This window comes from Durio zibethinus, chromosome 25, assembly GCF_047325235.1.
Source record: "Durio zibethinus cultivar Kanyao isolate XHJ-2024 chromosome 25, ASM4732523v1, whole genome shotgun sequence".
NCBI classification, from domain to species: domain Eukaryota; kingdom Viridiplantae; phylum Streptophyta; class Magnoliopsida; order Malvales; family Malvaceae; genus Durio; species Durio zibethinus.
The window spans coordinates 10,620,987-10,642,422 of record NC_143186.1 but is presented as its reverse complement, the minus strand read 5'-3'; the positions used below and the strand labels follow the sequence as shown (position 1 = coordinate 10,642,422).

At 28.3% G+C, this 21,436-nt stretch overlaps 2 protein-coding genes across 2 annotated transcripts in view; both read left to right on the top strand.

Annotated features, from left to right (window-relative positions):
- LOC111276591 (peptide methionine sulfoxide reductase B1, chloroplastic-like) overlaps nt 1–17,941 on the top strand; it is a 33,688-nt gene extending 15,747 nt beyond the window's left edge. Inside the window, exon 3 of the mRNA XM_089754745.1 lies at nt 17,776–17,941. Coding sequence (XP_089610871.1) covers nt 17,776–17,845 — 70 coding nt within the window. The 3' untranslated portion in view covers nt 17,846–17,941. The remainder of the gene's footprint in view (nt 1–17,775) is intronic.
- Nucleotides 17,942–19,749: 1,808 nt separating this feature from the next.
- Nucleotides 19,750–21,038, top strand: LOC111276013 (putative glutathione S-transferase parC). The gene is made up of 2 exons (XM_022861717.2): nt 19,750–20,169; nt 20,494–21,038. Exons 1-2 carry the CDS (start codon nt 19,855–19,857, stop codon nt 20,836–20,838), a joined length of 660 nt encoding a protein of 219 aa, XP_022717452.2. The 5' UTR covers nt 19,750–19,854; the 3' UTR covers nt 20,839–21,038.
- Nucleotides 21,039–21,436: the final 398 nt, after the last annotated feature.

Sequence of the window (21,436 nt, the reverse complement as noted above, 5' to 3'; positions counted from 1 at the left end):
TAATAGAGTTTAGGAATTCTTTTAGGAATGTTTGGATGTTTTGTTAGAATAATTTTTTGATTTTTAATTAAAGATTTCTTTTTATCTCTTTCGTATTATGTGATAGCACTAAATGCATCCATTCATTCATATAAATATTTTCTATTTGCACAAATTTATAGTTAGATATCATCCTAATTCAATAATTGTGGTAGTAAAGTTCAAAAGTCTTATTGTCAAGGTAATCTATTTGCCACCTATAGAGCTAAAATAATATAGCCGAATTGAAAAAATGGAGAAAGCTTAAGATGTAATAAGAGAAGATCTGTCGTAGATAGTGAAAATTCTAAAAAATTTGAAAAAAGTGAAAGACGCTTGCATACAATTATCTTAAAATGCACAATCATAGCAAGCACCACCTTTTGGGACATACTTTTATCCTGAAATACCTGGAATAATTACACCAATTTTAGTTCTTGATGATCTTGAAAAGCTAGAAAAATTAAAGGTAAGTTCATTTGAAACAATAACAAATCTAAGTTCTCAAAAGAAGATGGATCTCATACAGGAAATGCTTCGAGCTATTAAAAAAATATATTTTTATGGATCTATGGACGCATTGAAACTTTGCTTGGTATTAGATGCTATTATTCTGTCCAAGTTTAGGGTCCTAAAATTTGAAAAATATGATGGGATTAAATGCCCAGCAACGCATGTCACTATGTATTGTAGAAAAATGGTTGCCCATACTCGTGATGATAAGCTCTTGATTTATATATTCCATAACAGTATTAAAAAGTCTACTATTAAGTGGTATGATCAGTTGAATAGAATTCATATCACTTTATAGAAATAATCGTCATGGCATTTTTAACCCAATACAAGCACATTATGGAGTTGGTTCCAGATCAGTTGTCTCTATAAAGCATAGAGAAGAAAAATGTTGAAAGCTTCAGAGAATATGCTCAAAGGTGGAAGGATGTTGCTGCTCAAATTCAACCACCATTAACGAAAAAAAAACTACAGTTTTGTTTGTCAACACTCTTAAAGATCCATATTATGATAGGATGATAAAAAATGCAACTAAGAATTTTGCTGACATGGTTATATCTAGGGAAATAATAGAGAATGCCCCTAAAAAAGTGAAAAACTTAAAGAGAATGATACAAGTAGTATAAATGAAGTTGGTATACCAAGAACGAAAAGAAAAGATATTCAAGTTGTGATTTATGAAGGAAAATAGGTTGAAAACTTTACCCTATACCATCCTTACCAACCTCGCTACCCTGCCATAATAACCTTGCTTAAAATCCTATTTACCAGCCTTATCCCTAATCTACTGCCCAACCATTGTAAAGTAAAAAAAGGTTAAGAAACATTCTCGAGAAAATCTCAATTCTAATTTTTTATTTTTAGTCTCTGTTGGTAAATTATTAATACCTCACCTCAATACCTTTGTAAGTAATTTCGAATTCATCAGTGAAGAGTTATGATCAAAACAGTAAAAGTGATTATCATAAAAAGGTAATTGGGCATTCGATTGAGAAGTGTAGGTAGTTGAAAAAGAAGATTGGAAGTCTCATTCATAATGGCACCTTGACCCAAGAGCTTTTTGAGCAAAGGAAATATGCTTTATCATAGGTTGATTTTTCTCTATTTTGGATGTCTTGAACATGGATTGCGAGAAAATTTTAGAAGTTTGTAATAAGTTTTTCTTTTTTTTTTCAATTTTAATTGTTTGGATTCCTGCATAATTAATTTTTTCAAAGCATGTGAAAAAATTTCAAAAAATTGGTGACTGTTGTTAAAAATGAGCATCATAAGCCATTTCCTTAAACATTTCATTCTTTTCAACTGGAAAACTAAGAAAGTTAAGAATATTTAGGGATGAAAGCTTCGGAACATCACCTTATTAACCATGATGAATCTTAAAAATTATTGATCTTTATTTAAGCTATAAGCAATGAGATGGTTGATTAATTTGTAAATCTTTTAGGGCACCCTTCTAAAGTTTTTTGGATTTTTGTGATTTAATAAATGTCAAGGTTATTTTAAATGCTTCACCATCAAAATTCTCCCGTAAATCCCAAACTTTTATATTTTCTCATGTTGTTTAGTGCAACATTTTTTTCCTTGACCAAGTAATCTTTCGACCTTATCTTAAGACAAACTTATTAAAAAAGTCAACTTTACTTGATGTCTTAAATAACCCTTTTTGACAATTTTGACCGATGAACATCCTAATGGATTGCGAAAAGGAAAATTGTTATGTTTCGTTTCACTTGAGTAAAAAGTTAAAAAAATGTATTATGAGTATGAGTTGCAGAAAAAAATATAAAGGAAGAAAAAGAAAAGATATGATTGTGACATTATGCATCTAAAATCAATGAGAAAAAAGTCATCTCCTGATAATTACTTTTCAATTGAAGTATGCATACTTGAAATGAAATAGGGCCATTTTTCAAATTTTCTTCACAAAAAAAAAAATCCTTTTGTAACCTGTTTCTGTTGATTTTTCTTTTTGAACCCTAAACTAAGAATCATCCTCTAAATTTGAGGGCATGTTCAAAAATGAGGATCTCATCAAGGGGGCATTTGAACATAATTTGAACTTTATGTTGAAAGGCTAAGAAATAAGGCTTTATGTTAAGGAGGGAAGTTTGAAATAAACAGAGTTCCAAGTTTTTTAGCTCATGCAAAAAAAAAAAAAAATAGGGAAAATGATGAAACGACATTCTTGGTTCAAATACCCTTGAACATGTATATTGGGCTTATTTATCCTTTCTTTTAAAACCTCAAACCCCCTCCTGTGTTACATACTTTAAAAAGTCAATTTTAATTATGTATAGATACCTAAGTTGAAAGGCTTGTTCTTTAGGAAAATCATCAATTTGGTTTTAAATGAATTTTGAGTGCTCAAATGAATAGTGGAATAATCATAAAAAATAAAAAAAAGAATAAAGCTCTAGGGTGAAAACCCAAAAGGGTAGTCTAGATTAAGAGTGAAATTTGAAAACAATTCATAAAACTTATTAATGTAAAATGCATTAGGTAAAGCCATTTTTGAATGAACCTTGATGCATTGAAGATTTTAATCAACCCTATTTTGATGAATTGTTCTTAAATCTGAACCTTTTCTTTATTTCCCAAAGCTTAGAGCCTTGCATGACTAGTCTTGGCATTTATTAAATTCCCATATATCAAGAACTTAAAAGAGTGCCAAAATAGATTATACTTTAAAATATCATTTTCATTTGTGAATCTAAATGAAGAGACATTGATATTCCTTTTCTTGTTCAGTGGTTAACCCTTTGATAACTAAAGTCATGGTGTGCCAAACCATTACCTCTCTTTTGGAAAACCAAGTTATGATTCATCATATTTATTCTAAACAATACTCACCAATTTTTAAAAGATATGGTCACTTGTGAAATATTGTATTAGAGTGGGGCAATGTCCATTACTATTAGTGAAAATTTTAGGAAATATTCAAAAAGTTCTTTTGAATCTCAATGCTGATTGTGGGAAATAGATAAATACTATGATGAAAAAGATGTTTACAAGGCAAGTAGAAATGCCAATTTAAGGGACATATAGTGAAAAAGACTTATAGATAGGAAAAATGATTTTTAAAAATGACGATGCTTGAGCCAAGAAAATGTGAGAATGTTTGCTTTGAAAGAACTTGTCACTTTATTTTGAAGGTATATGGTGGAAAGTTGGAAGGAATGCTTCAAGAATTATGGTATCACAATTAAGGACATATGGTATTGATTTCATGCATTGCCTTCATTGCATACCTTTTAATACATTATATGTATCACATTATTTATTCTATTGCACTTATTGCATACTTTCAGCCAATGGGAAAGATAGAAGCTCAAGTTTGAAACTTTGGTTGAGAAAAGAAAACTTTGCAAGATAAGATTTTTTTTATTAGGTCAAAAACCTTTGATGATGATTTTTTTTATTAGGTTAAAAACCTTTGATGATGGCATCAAATGAAGTTTTATTTCAGAGTATTTTGTTAAAACTTCCAAGTATCAATTTTGAAAATTTTTGGGTAGTACTTCTTAAAACCTCTGGATACATCTTATAAGCTTTAGAATACTCTTCTCGAAGTTCTCTGGGCACGATTTATAAGACTTCTAGGCATAATTTTCAAATCCTTCAGGTATGATTTGCAAGACTTCCGAGTATGATCTTTTTAAAGCCTTTAGGTATCTTTTTAAAATTTTAAGTTATAAAGCTTTTGTGTGAAATGAGCTTTTCAAAATTTGATTTATAAGATCTCTGGACTTAATATTCAAGTTCTTTGGACAAGATTCATAAGTTTTTCTAGCTAAATCTGTTTTAAAGTCGAGATTTGTAAGATCTTTGGGTGTAATCTTCAAGTCTTCCGAGCAATATTTGTAAATCTTTTGAGTTGAATTTGTTTTAGAATTAAAATTTGTAAGACTCCCGGGCATAATCTTCTAATTCTTCTAACATAATCAATAAGACCTCTAGATGTGATCGTCAAAACCTTTAGGTGTTGTCCTTTATTTTTAAAATTGTTATACATTTATTATGAAAAAGCTTTTATTTTTATAAGTTGTTATGCTTTTATTATAGAGGAGCCTTTATTTTTAAAAGTTGTGCACTTTTATTTTCAAAGAGTTTGTCATAAAAATAAAAAAAACAAAAAAACAAAAAAAAGGGTGAATAATTTAGACATGGATGTAATAGATTATTATATCTTTATATAATTATTGTTACATAAAAAATGTACAAAGAGGGGCAATTATGACATTCAATTTAGTCCGAGCTTAAATTAATTAGGCTTAATTTAATTTTAGACCCAAAAGCCCAAATTAGTTGGACTCAGACCCATTTCATGACCAATTGCTGAATTTCTTTTATTTTTAATTTTTAATTTTACTTTTATTGTATTTATTTAGGTACATATTTATCTTATTTATTTTTATTTGTGTTAAATTTTTATTTTTATTGTGGTTTATCTTTAATTTCATTTTTTTTGAATATTTATCTTTTTATATTATTAGTTTTTATTTTATAATGTTTATTTATTATCTTTCACTTATTTATTTATTTATTGATATGGTTATTTAAGAAAAGGGATAATGAAAAAATGTTGGATGGGCGGATGTTGATAATATGGAGATAAGTTTGTTATTATCATTATTTAAACTTGTGAAGATAAATTTTATTTTTAAAAGATAATTCTAGTTTTTTGACTTGGAGTTCATCTGAAATTCTTATTGAGTCCTATAAATAGGACTTGTGGGAGGAGTGCAATAACACAACAATCAACAGCAAATTAGAGAAACACAAAATGAGACAATCGAGCAACACAGAAATCAGGGAGAGAAACACAAAGGAAATAAAAAAAAAAAACACGCATTCTGTTTGGCTTAGCTCCTAGTTGCCGATTACCACTTTTTCCACCTAAACCAATTTTCCTCAACCTCTTGCAATCACCACCACACATAACCCACAATCCAAATTGCCATAATCCACACACGATGACAGATTTGGGTCGTGTAATCTTTGGGATCTAGGGTTCATTGAATTAATGTTAGATAATTGAAGAGAAAATAGCTCTCGGTTGATTAAAGACAGCGTTGAAAAAAGTGGGTATTTTGGTTTTTTTGGATTTTTGAGTATTGGAGATTCGAACTGGTGAGGAGGGATCGAGTTTCGACCGTTGAGGCACCAGGATACTGGAACCATTGCTTGGAAGAGTTTTTGATTTCTTTCATATCGTAAGAGCTTTAGTTTAGGAAAAGAAGAAGAAAAAAATTTATTATTAAGGAATTCAAGCTCTACAACAGTGTTGCTGGTCAGAAATGGCGAGGTAGTATGGTTGGTGGCAACGTCTCGTGTGTCAAACAAACAGAGGAAGAAAGTAAAAGAGATAATGGAAGCTATTGAGGTTGTCAATAGCTGTAGTTTAGTGGTCAATTGTTCTGGTCTTGTAAAGAAAGGTAAAGGCAGGTGCCGTTTGAAGAAAGAACAGAAAGGGAAGGAAAATTTCTTCAATTTATAACCCAAAAGGCAACCTTCTAGTTTGAAGTGAATTTCGGCTTTAGGTTTGACAACTTTTAATCCAAGCCTAGCACCTAGCCTAAGCCTAAATGGTGAAAAAAAATAGATATATTTACAATAAAATAAAACTTAATAATAAAAATCAATGATTAGGCATTTTACCCAACGACATAATTTTTTTAAAAAATGAATGATATTCTTAAATACTCTTGAAGTAAAAAAATAATTTTAAGAATTTTATTAGATTAATGGAAAATCTTAAAAGTTATTTTCAATATTTAATAGTAAAATTTAATAAAAGACCATTAGGACTATAGATTTTTAGGATAATTTAAAATTAAATGGTACCATTTTTTAATTGTAAGGATACTATAACATTCACCATACGTAATTAAATGCTTGAGCCTTATTGTAAAACATAAACCAAAATTTATTTTTTTAGGAATCCTTAATTAAGCATAGGATATCTTTAAAAAGATAGATAGATTCACCTAGGTAACTAATCGCACTTAAATAAAACAGATTGATGGTGACTTTTTAGGTTGTGTCTAGTGATAAATTCATGGATATATACATTATAAGAACAAAAATCTTTAATTTCTAAGAATTAATCATTGTTAACCAAACAAAGTGATTTCAAATTATAAGTGCTAAGATCACTTTAATAATTACATTACCATGGTGATCTTACAAAAGATATAAAATGCTACTTATGTGTAAGCATTTTGATGGTATGTGATGCCCGTATGGATTAAAAACTTGCCTGGATTATAACCAATATTTCACATGGCTGATGGATACATTCATGCAATAAAATATCTGCTTGAGATCCAATTTATTGCAAGCTATAACATACCACCTGACACCTTGTGTGTAATTTCATTTTTTTTTCTAAGTATGACTAACTCTTCTATATATAATTAACAAAAAGACCAGTCAGTGCTGTTTGTAATTCTGCTATTTCCTTTGTGCATATAATCACATTGCTTAAAATTTCAAAATGTAGGTACCAGATGGAATATTTTCTTTTTTTAGTTTTAAAGATCATATTACTAGTTGATTATTAGTGTAGGGGTCCTTTATAGCTTCATTTCTTTTATTATCACATGAAAACCTACCAGTATAGTGGCTATAAGGTGTCAATAAATTACCTAAATCCTATCGAGTCACAATCTTATGAACTTGCATTATCCTCACTTGAAATGTGTAGATACTTCATTTTATCCAAAAAATTTTTCGAGATCAAAAATGAGTTTTTGACCATTAATTGGGCCCAATTATGAAAATTTGAAACTAATAATTTTTTTTTTAATTTTATGTTTAATTTTTTTTTGGTTTAATGTTAGTTTCTGTTATTTTTTTTTTAAAGTAAAAAAAGTCAAAAGTCTTATTTAAAAAAAAGGAAATCAAAAAAATGAAAAAAACAAAAATTTTGTTAAAAAGGAAAGCCACGGAATTTGATTTTGGGAATCATGCAAAATCAAGTCCCAAAATTAATTCATAGAAAAATCAAACCAAATTGAATCACATTCAATTCAAATTGGGTTGATTTATTTTTAAGATTTAAAGTGATTAAATCCCTATAAAGAATGATACGTAGAAACCATTTAAAGGGAAATTGAGTTTTGCCTTTGGTAGTTTTTGGAATTGCGAATTTCCAGATTTTTATTTTCAAGGTTTTTTGGGATCAGTTTCGATTTCTTTTTTTTTTTTTTTGGGAGTCAAAAAGCTTTTTAGGAAGTTTTGGGTTTTTTGGACTTTTTTTTTTTTAAGTTGCTTTGGGTTTTGATTTGGTTTTAAACTTGGCTTTTTAATTGATTCAGGCTTGTGATTTGAATTTATGAGGAAATTCTGATTTTTTTAGGTTTAGATTGGATATTTGGGTTCTTTTGGAGATTTTTCTAGGTTTTTTGAAAAAAAAAAAAGCTTTTCTGGGTTGGGTACGAAGATTCCATTGAATTTTTTGAGTTTCCAATAAAGCTCACAATGGCTGAAGGATTTTTACAGTGGCCACTTTTTGGGTTTATCTGATTTTTTGGAAAGGTTTGAACATTCTAGCTGCCAGTTGAATTTCTTGAAGTCGAAATTTAGGAATTTGGGTTGTTGGATGAATTTTTCATTTGAATGTTAGAGAGAGGTCAAAGGAAAATTTTGTAGAAAGAGAAAGAACCAAGGCCATACGAGAAAAATTAAAATTTTTTTATTTTTATAGCAGTACCAAAAAGGCACCACTTTGGAGAAGACCTCTGACCTGCCTGAACCCGTAGAGATCCACGCGTAACTCGATTTTGATCCGACCTATAGCGTAGGTTTTCCCTTTTTTTTGTTGATTTTTTTTGCTTTGATTTTCTTAATTTATTTTTCTATTTTGTTTTTTTTATATATTATTTTTATTTTTATATTTTAATATTTATTATGATTTTTTGAATTAATGTGGTGAGAAAAGAAAAAAGAAAAAATAGTTTTATTTTTGCATGATGCTTTTTTTTATATATAATTTCATGTTTTCATATTTATTATGTGATCTATTAAATACATTTTGTATAACTGTATGATTATATTTAATTGCATGATAATTAATATTATTGCATGATATATTATATTATTATTGCATGATATTATTTACATGATAATTTTTCTTTATTTTAATTGATTTTTAAATTAAAAAAAAGTTTTTCAAAAACATTTTTTTTCAATCCTACCAAACTATTAAAAGATTTAAATATTAAATTAAGTCGTACCAAACTTTGAAGGATTTAATGAATTTAAAAATATATATTTAAAATCTTACCAACATATTGAAGGATAACTTTTGATGGAAATCTTACCAACATATTAAAAGATATTTTTGAGAATAAATTATTTTCACAAATAAAAATTTTTTTATAACAAAAAAATTAAATGAATCCAACAACGGAGCCTCTTCAAAATAAGTCATTAGTCTTCATAAATACTTTTGAGGTAAGAAAATTATCTTAAATTACTACCAAACTATTAGAGTAATTTTAAGATCAATTTTCAATAATTAAATTATTTGATAAAATTACAAAGAGACTTTATGGTTTGGATAATTTGAAATCAAACTAGTACCATACTTTAGATGGGTGTTGTGAAGGTCTTATAATCTTTCTCATAAATAACCGTACTCTTAAACTTAAAATCTAGTTTTGTAGACTAGAATCTATCTTTTAAAGATATATAAATCCAGTTTGAGACTCCTTTTTAAAATAAGACAGATTCAGTTAGTTGGCTAATCACACCTAAATATAAAAGATTGGTGGAAACTCCTAAAGTCTATGTCTAACGATAGATCCATAGATCTATATATTATAATAGTTTGGTGACTCCGCTGGAGGCATCGAAAATCAAGCCAATAAATGATTTCTTATTATCGAAGCCTAACCTAATAAATTTAAAATTTTTTTCTTGTTTGTATTTTATTTATTTTTTTATTTTATATATCTGTTATTCATTTGCACATGTATAACATGAGCTCTACATCTGAGTTCTGTTCCTTATGAGGGAGTAAAGTACTTACACCTTAGTGAGATTTCATGTCTCCGTATGGACTGGCAAAAACTTTCACTCAAAATGAACCCTTTTCGCTTGTAACTTATAATGGGTGAGGATTGGGATGCCTTATTAGTCTATAATGGATAATGATATAAGGAACAATTTAGTAACCCTTAGATTATCAAACCTTTGAACCAGCATAAAATAAACCCTAAATATCTAAACCTAAGTTAGAGCTATGTATTCCCTTGTGTTAGAAAATCCTAATTAGGACACATGCAGGGACATTTATTATACTTGTAAATTTATATATTATTTGTATATACTAACCTTTTACATTGTTTTTTTGTATATATTATTTTTTTTTGTATATATCATGTTTACTAACCCTTTTCTTTTATTGTATATGTATGCATTCACATCATGAAATCTTTTTTATTGCATTCATGCATTTCTACATTCAATCTCATGCATAATTGGATGGTTCCATAAACATCACTTTAAATTTGGACCATAATTGTGAAAAATCAAGATTCAAAGATAGCTCAACACTAGTATAACATCCAGACCCAAGCTAGAAGAATGAAATAAGATAATCAAGCCATGTTGAGAAATTAGAAAAAGCCTAAGAGGAGATTAAGAAAGAGTTGAGCAAAATCTTTAAGGCAATAGGCAAGTTGAATAAAGGCAAGGTCGTAGAAGAAGATGTTTGACATGATGTTACTAATTCTTTATATCCTCCAAGTTATGGCTCGTATCAAGCCCAATCCACTCCAAGCTTTCTATCATGATAGTTAGTATTTTCGATAGGCTATACTTATTTAAGAATGCCATTTACACGCAACCATGGGAATGTTTAAACCTACAACAACCTTATCTTTGCTAAAAAAGTAGTTAAATTGGTTCAAGTTCCTAGTATAGACGTCTTAAAAGATAAATTGAAAATGGTTGAGGCTTTGGAAGACACAAAACATAAATAGAAGATGAACCTGTTGAACGAGAGATTACAAGCCGTTAAGGGCATAGACTTTTATGGCTTATAGATGTTGCTAGGATTTACTTGGTTCTGGATGTTGTGATTCTTTCAAAATTTAAAATGCCTGAGTTTAAAAAATATGATGGTACAAAATGTTTTATCACACATACTGCCATGTATTATCAAAATATGATTGCTTACACCTATGATGAAAAGCTATTGATGCATACATTCCAAGACAACTTTACTGGCTCAGTTACAATGTGGTATGTTCAACTAGATCGAACTTGCATATGCCTTTAGAATGAGCTCACTTGGACATTTATTAATAAGTATTATCATATCATAAATATGGCTTATGATCATATTTCTTTACAGAGTATGGAGAAAAAGGTAACTGAATTATCTAAGAATGTACCTAGAGATGGAGGGACATAGTTGCTTTGGTTCAGTTACTCTTAACTGGAAAAAAATGATAGCATTGTTCATTAGCATTTTGAAAGCACCTTATTATGAAAAGATAATAAAAAAAATGCAACAGAGAATATTACTGATATGGTGATCTAAGGGAAAATTATTGAAAATGCCATCAAGAGTGATAAGCTTGAGGAATGAGATGCTAGTAATTCCAAGAAAGGGGGATGCCTAATAAAAAAGAAATCGAAGCCTAAGTTGTGAGTTTTGAGAGGCAACAATTTAGAGGTTATGCTCTATATTCACCACATGTTCATCCTGCTTATTACTCGATAATCAATAATATTACACAAGTCTCTTACTAGCATCATTACTCAAACATGACTAATATCTACCTAAGCCTTTTATCAATAAGCCTTTTAAGCACATGTATATGGGCCTAATCCTGTCACTATACCAGTTTCAAGGCGTAACAATCAAGCAAGTGATTTTGGGAAGATTCAAGGGCAACCAAGAAAGGGCTCGCATTAATCCTATCCCCATAAACTATATTGAGTTATTCCCAAAATTGGTCAAGAATGACCTGGTATCCCCAGTTTTTTTTTAGCCATTGAAGCCATCCTATCCTAAATGGTATAATATTAATGTCATATGTGATTATCATAATTGAAATATGAGTCACTTTATAGAAAACTGCCCTGCTGTCAAGCATAAGGTGCTAAGTTTGATCCAAGCAAGCTCGATAGGTTTTAATGAATCAGAGGAGCTAAATGTCTATAAAAGCCCTTTGCTTGATCAACTAAGGGCACAATTTTGGCAAGGATACAAAAAAGTTGACTGAAACTACTTGTCATTTTAGAATTTCTTTAGAATAATGGACTTTTTTTATTCTACTAGAATTTCATTTTATTTTTCATAATTTTAATAAAAGTGGCATATATGATGCATATTCAGGACATTTTCTTTTTTGTGTGAATCATCATTTTATGCTTTTATCTTCTTACAGCTTTTTCTATATCCATTCTTAAATTTTAAATAATAAATGTTCAGACAGTTATGACAACAATTCAAGATTCTATTTTGAAAACATCATTCATGTTGATAAATTAAGATTGTTGGTTCAGATTGCTGAATAAAAAAAGATAAATTTGGCTAAGAATTTTGCTCATTGAAAGATGAAATTGATGCGGAACGTGATTTTTATTTTTAGTGAATAAATGTTCTTCATTAAGAGTATTCATGTTTGAAGTGAGAAATGACCATCTTTCTTATACCCTTTACTTAGTGAGTAAAATTATCCTTTGTTATCCCATTTGAGTTTATTGAAATTTTCTTTCAAGAAACCCTAACTAGGGATCACATATTCACATTGGGGGCAAAGTTTGAGAAGTTTAGAAAAGTGAAGATCCTTAATGATTTTAGAGGCAAAGCCCTTTTGTGCTCAAATTTTTCTTGAAAATGATAAAAATAAAAAGAAAACAAAAGCAAAAAAAAGGAAAAAAAAATTGATTGGGCAAAGTATCAATGTGCTCTACATGAGAAGAAATTATCTTTAGTTTAATTACCCTTCAAATATAGTTTGGGCCTATTTTATCCATTTCTTTCATAAGCCTTTACCTTAGCCTATGTTATGTCATTTAAAAGTCCATTTTGATTAAATGTAAATACTCGAGTTAGAGAATTATGAGTTGAACTAAGGTTTTAATTGGATTGATTGGGATTTTAAAGGAACAAAGGAAAATGAAATAAAAAGAAAAAAAATGAAAAGGAGATGTGAAAAAAAAACCAAAAAAAGAAAAAGAAAGACTTAAATTAAAAACCTGAAAGGGTGGTTTAAAAAAAAACTTGGAAAAATAGCTTCATTTGAGGATCCTAGTGATATATATAATATTTGGTTCAAAGATTGAGAATATCAATGGAATGTGTTTTCAAAAAAGAATTCTAAATTAGAGTTCAAAATTGTTTGAATATTAATTATTTTGGATTTTGATATCTCATGTAAACAATCGCAACATTGTGCTTTTGTTTATCTTTGAGTTGTTCTTGACCATACTTTTTTTCAATAATGAGACCCATTTTTCTTATTCTTTACCAAATGTACATTCCCTAAATGTATTAAGAAAATATATTATACTTGTCATAAATTGGAATGATGATAAATACATGAATGACAATGTTTGTAAAATATTTTTTCATTCATTTAAAAGAAATTCAAGATGATAGAAGTGAAAGAAGTTAAGAAGATGAGTTGAAAAGGGCAAATAAGGTCAATATAACTTGTAAGTTATGATCAGATGAAGAAACTGACATGGATCAATTAATGGAATTTGTTCTAAAATTATTAATACTGATAAGCTAAAAAGGAATATATAAGATGGTAGAGTCTTAAAAACCTAGTTACCACAATTGAAATTTCATGATATTGATTTAGTGACATCTTCATTATATACATTATGTTTACATTATTTTTTAAAATCTTTGATAATTGCATTTGCATCATGGTTGGAGCATGCATTTGAATCATAGTATGACATTTGCATTATGGTTTAAAACATGTATTTGCATCATTTGGTAAGAATCTAGATTGTTACATTTGCAATATGTAGAAGACATTTGCATTGATATTTATTGTATAAAAATTTGACTTTGATTGGAGAAAATTTTTGACTTTTGAGTCCTTAAATTAGGAAGATCTTTCCTAATGAGATTTTTTTTATGAGAAAAACTTTCCAAACGTTTTAAAATATAAAGCTTTTGTTTAAATGAGCTTTTTGAATAATAATATTTGAATTTTGGATGTGAATCCCAAACTTTTTTCAATGTGAATATTCAAAATGTTAGATGTGAAACCTAGAAATTTTTCGAATAAGAATCTTTGAAATCTTGATATGAATCCCAAAATTTTTTGAATGAGAATCTTTAAATTTTGGCCATGAACCATGAAATCTTTGATGTGAATCCTTGAAATTTTCAAATATAAAGCTTTAAATTTTAGATGTGAATCACTAAAAAAATTTTGTTTGAATGCAAATTTTTGAATCTTGTATGTGAATTATAATTTGTGAATCTTGTGAATTTAAAGTTCTTATGAATATGAATTCTTACAAATCTAAAATTCTTATCTAAGTTCTTACGAATCTTCCATTATTGTGAATCAAAAATTCATGCGAATCTGAATTCTAGCAAATTTTTAAATTCTTGCGAATATAAAATTCTTACAAATCTTTAAATTTTTATGAATTTGAAAAGCCTTACGAATCTCGCAATTTTTACAAAATTTTAAATTCTTGTGAATTTGAAATTCTTGTAAATCTTTAAATTCTTATGAATATGAAATTCTTGTGAATCTTTAAATTTTTGTGAATCTAAAAACTTTACAAATTTTATAATTCTTGCATTTCTTTAATTTCTTGCAAATCTAAAATTTTTGCAAAATTTGGAATCTTTGTGAATCTTGAAACTTCTATAAATCTTTTAATCTTGAATCATTTACGAACTTTTAAAATCTTTGAAAAACTTGAAATTCTTGTGTATCTGAAAACTTTTACGAATCTTGAATCTTTTCAAAATTTAAAATCATTACGAATTCTTTGCGAATCTTAAAGTCTTGGAATCTTTCAAATTTTGTTATAGAACCTTGCGAATCTTTACAATATTGTGAAGCTTTGAATTTTTAAATTGTGAATATTTGGATTTCAAGCTAAAACTTTTGAATATTTTTGGACCCGAGTAAAATGGATGTCTTTTGACATTTCATATTTAAAGCTTTTAAAGTTGTTTAGCCTTTATATAGGGAAATCTATTGCTTAATTTAGAATTGTTAAGCCTTTGTTTAAAGGAGTTATTTGAAGTTTTTTTTTTTCAAAAGTCGCATGCTTTTATTTAGAGGATTTTTTGCTTAATTCGAGCCCCAACATAATTGGTATCTATGTTTTTGCATAATTCATGTTTTGTAAAAATTGTGCAAAGTGTGACAACTGTAGATACCTTATTTTGTTCAAGAATTTTTTCGAGATCGAAAACGGGTTTCACCATTAATTGGACTTGATTGTGAAGCTTTGGGCCCAATAGAAAAATTTTCAATTTTATGTTTAATTTGATTTAATTTGATTTTTGGTTTTAATGTTAGTTTCTATTTTTTTGAAAGTAAAAAATAAGTCAAAAGTATCATTAAAAAAATAAAAGAAATAAAAAAAATGAAATTTTTGTTAAAGAGGAAAGCCACTAAATTTGATTTTAAGAATCATGCAAAATTAAATCCCACTATTAATTCCTAGTAAAATAAAGCCAAATCAAATCCCATTCGATACAGATTGGGTTGATTAATTTTCCAAATTTAAAGGGATTAAATCTTTATAAAGAATGATACGCATAAGCCATATAACGAGAAATTAAGTTTTGACTTTGGTAGTTTCTGGAATTTTGAATTCCAAATTTTTTATTTTTAAAGCTTTTTAGGATCAGTTTTGGTTTTTTTTTTTTTCATTTTTTTGAAGTCAAGAAACTTTCTAGGAAGTTTTGGTTTTTTGGACTACTTTTTTTTAAAGTTGTTCTAGGTTTTGATTTGGTTTTAGACTAGGCTTTTTAATTGATTCAAGCTTGTGATTTGAATTTATGGGGAAATTTTGATTTTTTTTGGATTAGATTGGATATCTAGGTTTGTTTGGAGATTTTTATGGGTTTTTTGAAAATTTTTTTTGGGTTTTTCTAGGTTGGGTATAAAGATTTCATTGAATTTTTAAAGTTTTTAGTGAGGCTCACGATGGTCGGAATGTTTTTATGGTGGCCGCTTCTGGGTTTATTTGATTTTCTAGAAAAGTTTGAACATTTCGATTGCTGGTTGAATTTTCTGGCATCAAAATATTGGAATTTACGCTGCCAAATGAATTTCCTATTTGAATGTTAGAAAGAGGTAAGACGGAAATTTTGTAGAGAGAGAAGGAACCAAGGCCATATAAGAAAAACTAAAATTTTCTAACTTTTACAATAGTACCAAAATGGCACCGTTTTGGAGAAAATCCTTTGACCCACGAGAACCTGTGGAGATTCACGTGTAACCTGACTTGGACTCTGACTCAACCCATAATGTAGGTTTTCCTTTTTTTTGGTTGATTTTCTACTTTGATTTTTTTAATATCTTATTTTAGTTTTTTGTTTTTTATATATTATTTTTATTTTTATATTTTTATATTTATTATAATTATTTGAATTAATGTGGTGAGAAAATAAAAAGAAAAAATAGTTATTTTTGCATGATTTTTTTTATAACTAATTGCATGTTTTTATATTTATTGTGTGATCTATTAAATATACTTTGTATAACTGCATGATTATATTTAATTGTGTGATAAATAATATTATTGCATCATAGTTTATTATTATTGCATGATATATAATATTATTATTACATGATATATTTACATGATAATTTTTCTTTATTTTAACTGATTTTTTAAAAAAAATTAAAAAAAAGGGTTTTCAAAAAAAATATTTTTTAATCTTACCAAACTATTTGAGGATTTAAGTCTTGAATTAAGTTTTATTAAACTATTAGAAGCCTTAATGAATTTAAAAAATATATTTTTTAAAATCCTACCAACATATTATAGGATAATTTTTGATGAAAAATCTTACCAACTTATTGAAAGATATTTATGAGAATAAATTGTTTTCACAAATAAAAGTTTTTTACAACAAAAAAATTAAACGAATCCAATGACAGAGCTTCTTCAAAGTGGTACACTAATCTCCATAAATACTATTGATGTGAGAAAATTATCTTAAATTATTACCAAACTATTGGAGTAATTTTAAGATCAATTTTTAGTAATTAAATTATTTGACAAAATTACAAAGAGAATTTATGGTTTTGATAATTTGAAATTAAATTAGTAACATCCTTTGGATGGGCGTTGTGAGGGTGCTATAATCTTCCTTACGTATAATTATACCCTCAAACCTAAAATCTAGTTTCATAAACTAGAATCTAACTTTTAAAAATACCTGAATCAAGTTTAGAACTTCTCTTTAAAATTAGACAGATTCAGTTAGGTGATCAATCACACCTAAACAAAAAAAAATTGATGAGAACTCCTAAAATCTCTGTCTGACAATAAATCCAAGAATTTATATGTTATAACAGTATGGAACATATAAAAATCATTTAGCTCCGTTTGATTAGTGCTTTTATTTTTTCACTTTTTGCTATTTGTCTTTTATTTTCAATTTATTTTATATTTCATAAGTTTGACTGGCTGTTCTATATATAATTAACAGAAAGACCAGTCAATGCTGTTAGTAATTCTGCTATACCCTTGTTCATATAACACATTGCTCATAATTTCAAAGTGTAGGCACCTGATGGAATATTTTCCTTTTTTAAGTTTTAAGGATCATGTTGCTCGTTGACTATTAGTGTAGGGGTCATTTATAGCTTCATTTCTTTTATTATCACATGAAAACCTACAAGTATGGTGGCTGTAAAGTGTCAATAAATTACTTAAATCCTACCGAGTCGCAGTCTGCTCAATCTTTATTATCAACACTTGGTATGGAACATGTAAAAATCATTTAGCTCCATTTGATTAGTGCTTTTGTTTTTTTACTTTTTGTTATTTGTCTTTTATCTTTTTTTTTTTTTTTGCCTTTTTACTTTGTATTGAAGAAAATAAAAAAGCAAATAACAAAAGCGTAAATCAAAGGCAGCCTTAAATTGGAAGTGCTAAAATACTTGGTGGACGTAAAATGATTGTTTTCAATCTTTGTCAGCATTGAACTAACTCTATTGACATAATCTTCATTCCTCTACTGCTAATTTATTCTGTTTGCACCTTTTTTATGTGCAGAGAATACTGGAACACAAAAACACCTGGAACTTATCATTGCATATGCCGTGACAAGCCTCTTTTTGAGTAAGTCTTTTGATTTTGTTAGGAATTTCCAACTAAAATCAATTGAACCTATAACATTCCAAACATTTATCAATGCATGATCCTGTCCTCCAGATCATTGACTAAATTTGACAGAACTGGCTGGCCTTCATATTATCAGCCTACAGGAAACAATGTGAAGTCAAAATTAGATCTGTCCATAATTCTTATTCCTCGCAAAGAAGTTCTGTGTGCTGTTTGCAATGCTTATCTTGACCATGTCTTTTGTGATGGTCCTCCGCCTACAGGAAAGCGTTACAGCATAAATAGGTACACATCTTTTTTTAATGCCGGGTTGTGTCTAATCTTATGCAATTTATTTTTTATGGACTTCATTTTAACTATGATTATTTTGCAGCGATCCCCTAAAACTGAAACCCAAGCAAGAAATAGTATTAAGCTTGCAGTTGCAAAGCACAGACGAGACACTTGCAATTGAAAAAAATGAAACAACATTTTCACTGACTTTGGTGTATCATGTTCAATTAATTTGGTGTGATAGCAAATCCTTGTAATTTTGTAGTATTCATGTAAGCCTGATGGCGCAAAGGCATGATAAAATCCTTGCAACAAGTTATTGGCATATAAAACCCTTAAAAAATACATATGAAGTTGTATAAAACAAGTTAAAGATTGTTTTATTTTATTAATATCTTGAAGATAAAACATGTTGTTCAAGGTTGAGCCAAGTAATATATAAGAAAAAATTTATAATTAATAATACATTAATTTAGTCAGAATAACACATTAAATTAAATATATAATTGAGAACAATATTGTAGCTAACTTTAATCCTTCCTTATGGGTATCCGTTATTCAAAATTTTAGGGAAGAAATGTTACATGATATAAACAAATGATTACATAATAAAAAGAGAGATATTTGCCGATGAGTACAATACAAACAATTTTTAATAAAATTTTACTAACGAGTCTTTTTATATATTTGTAAAATTAGATACCATATTATTTGTAATATTTTTTATGTTATATATAATAATTATTGTGATAATTTTAATGTATCTGAAAAAATATTTTCGTACCACGGGAATATTAAAGAATGACCTAAACAATGGTTTGGCAAAATCCTAAGTACTGAAATAACTTCAAAAATGTTATAAGCTGTGATGATTAAATGTAAAATACAAATATATAAACTTTTTAAAAATTTTTTAGGTTAAAATAATAAAAGTTCATAAATTTTATTTCTTTATTTAAATAAACTTTTTTTATTTTTATTGAACTTAAATAATTTTTTTTTATTTTACATTCGAATAAACTTTTAAATTTTAAGTTTATCTAAATATATATTTATCATCTAATTTGTATTTAAATGTATTATTTAAATACAATAAAAATATAAAATGTTATCTAAATAAAATAATAAAATTCAAAAACCCTTTTAATATTTTAGTCAAAATTTAAATGACATTTATTACTATCATAATATTTTTGTAGTAGCAAATTTCTTGAGACCGAAAGAAAATATTAAATAAAAGAAAAAGAAAAATCAAATGAAAAACGCAATAGATGAGCGAAAATTTCAATGTATGTTTGATGGCGCATGCAATTGTATAACCGCAACATCTTTCTTGTCAGAAAACAAAAATGTCGGTAATACATATTTAGAAAAATAAAAAACTAATTTTTATGGATCCTGTGATGTAAGCAATGACATATAATCTCAGTATCCTTTTATGGTAAAAGAAAGTCCCAGAAGAAATCTTTATAGAAAGTCCGCCAACTTCCCTAAACTAATTTTTATGGATCCTGTGACATAAGAAATTACATATAGTCTGAGCATTCTTTTATGGTAATAGAAGGCCCTCGAAGCACCAACGCTCCTAAATTTTTTTGTCTATAAATACATTTTGACAAACCCTTTTTCATCGAAAACCAAAACCAAAACCAAAACCAAAACAAAACCAAGGGTCTTTTTGAAGTCTTTTTAAATTTTGAGTTCAATTTCAAATCTTTGATTGTTTAGTTTATCAAAATGTCGGAGGAAGTAGTCTTGTTGGATTTCTGGCCAAGTCCATTTGGAATGAGAATGAGGATTGCTTTGGCTGAGAAAGGGATAAAATATGAGTCAAAGCAAGAAGATTTGAGGAACAAGAGTGATTTGCTTTTGCAGATGAATCCTATTCACCAAAAAATCCCTGTTCTTATCCATAATGGTAAACCTGTTTGTGAGTCACTCATCCAGGTTCAGTACATTGATGAGGTTTGGCATCATAAATCTCCTTTGCTTCCTTCTGATCCTTACCAGAGAGCTATTGCTAGATTCTGGGCTGATTTTGCTGACAAGAAGGTACTTTCGTTTTTTACTTTTTTCTACTTTTTCTAAGTTTTCTTTGATTTAGTCAGACTGACTTTGAATTTTGGAGGGTTTTCTTTTTATTTATAAACCAGCAGTCTACTAATTAAGAATTGACTGCTAATGCTAGTGTGATAACTTTAATCAATAGACTGTTTTGATTTGAGATACTTTTGAGTTTCAATTTTTTTTCTTTTTTTTTGGGGTAATTTTGATAATTAGATGCCTAATCAAGTCAAGTTGTGGTGAATAGTATATTTTGGTATAGTTGATATTGAATCAAGCAGTGAGAGATAACATTGTTTAATAAAAATGCAGATGTCTGACCTTGGGAGGAAAATATGGGCAACTAAGGGAGAAGAACAGGCAAATGCAAAGAAAGAATTTATTGAGAGCCTGAAGCTGTTGGAAGGAGAGCTTGGAGACAAGCCTTACTTTGGTGGAGAAAATCTTGGTTATGTAGATGTTGTCTTTGTCCCATTTTACAGCTGGTTTTATGCCTATGAGATGTGTGGTGACTTCAGCATTGACGCAGAGTGCCCCAAACTGATGGCATGGGCTAAAAGGTGTCTGGAAAAGGAGAGTGTATCCGAGTCTCTTCCTGACCAAGAAAAAGTCTATGGCTTTGTTTTGCAAATGAAGAAAGCCTTTGGAATTGAGTGAAATTGTGGAGGGGCTACTTTTAGTTTTCATGTTTTATGGTTGGTTTGAATAAATGGGCATTTAGTTGTGCCTCGTTGTTTTGTGTTGTTAGGGTGAATGTTTTCTTTTTTTCCTGTTCTGAAAGATAGTCAGAGCACTTAGATTTGGTTGTGATTCTGATTTGAAATTTGAAGTTATTAAAAAGTAATACGTTTCCTAAATATGTTTTACCTGGCATTTTTTGTGCACATATTCTTGTTAATTTCAGTTTTTTTTTATCAATTTGGCAACTTGGCTATCCATGTGGATCGCAAAAATTTCTGGTCTACTATGACAAGAATAGGATAAATTATCATTGATGTCAATTTTTTTTATTGTAAGAATGTTTTCCTAATTTCAACGAAAAAATTGCAAGCCATCTCTTTGTGATTTTGTTTTAAAGCATACTCAACTAAATTTTGCTGAGTAATGTATAAGTCAAAATCAATTTCGATTGATGCTAAAATTTGGACCTAATTAACCATTGCAAGGTTTTTCAATAAAAAATTTACTTTTTGGTTTTTTTTTTTATCTCTTTAAATTCTAATGTGATGTAATCATCATATAAATGTATTAAGTA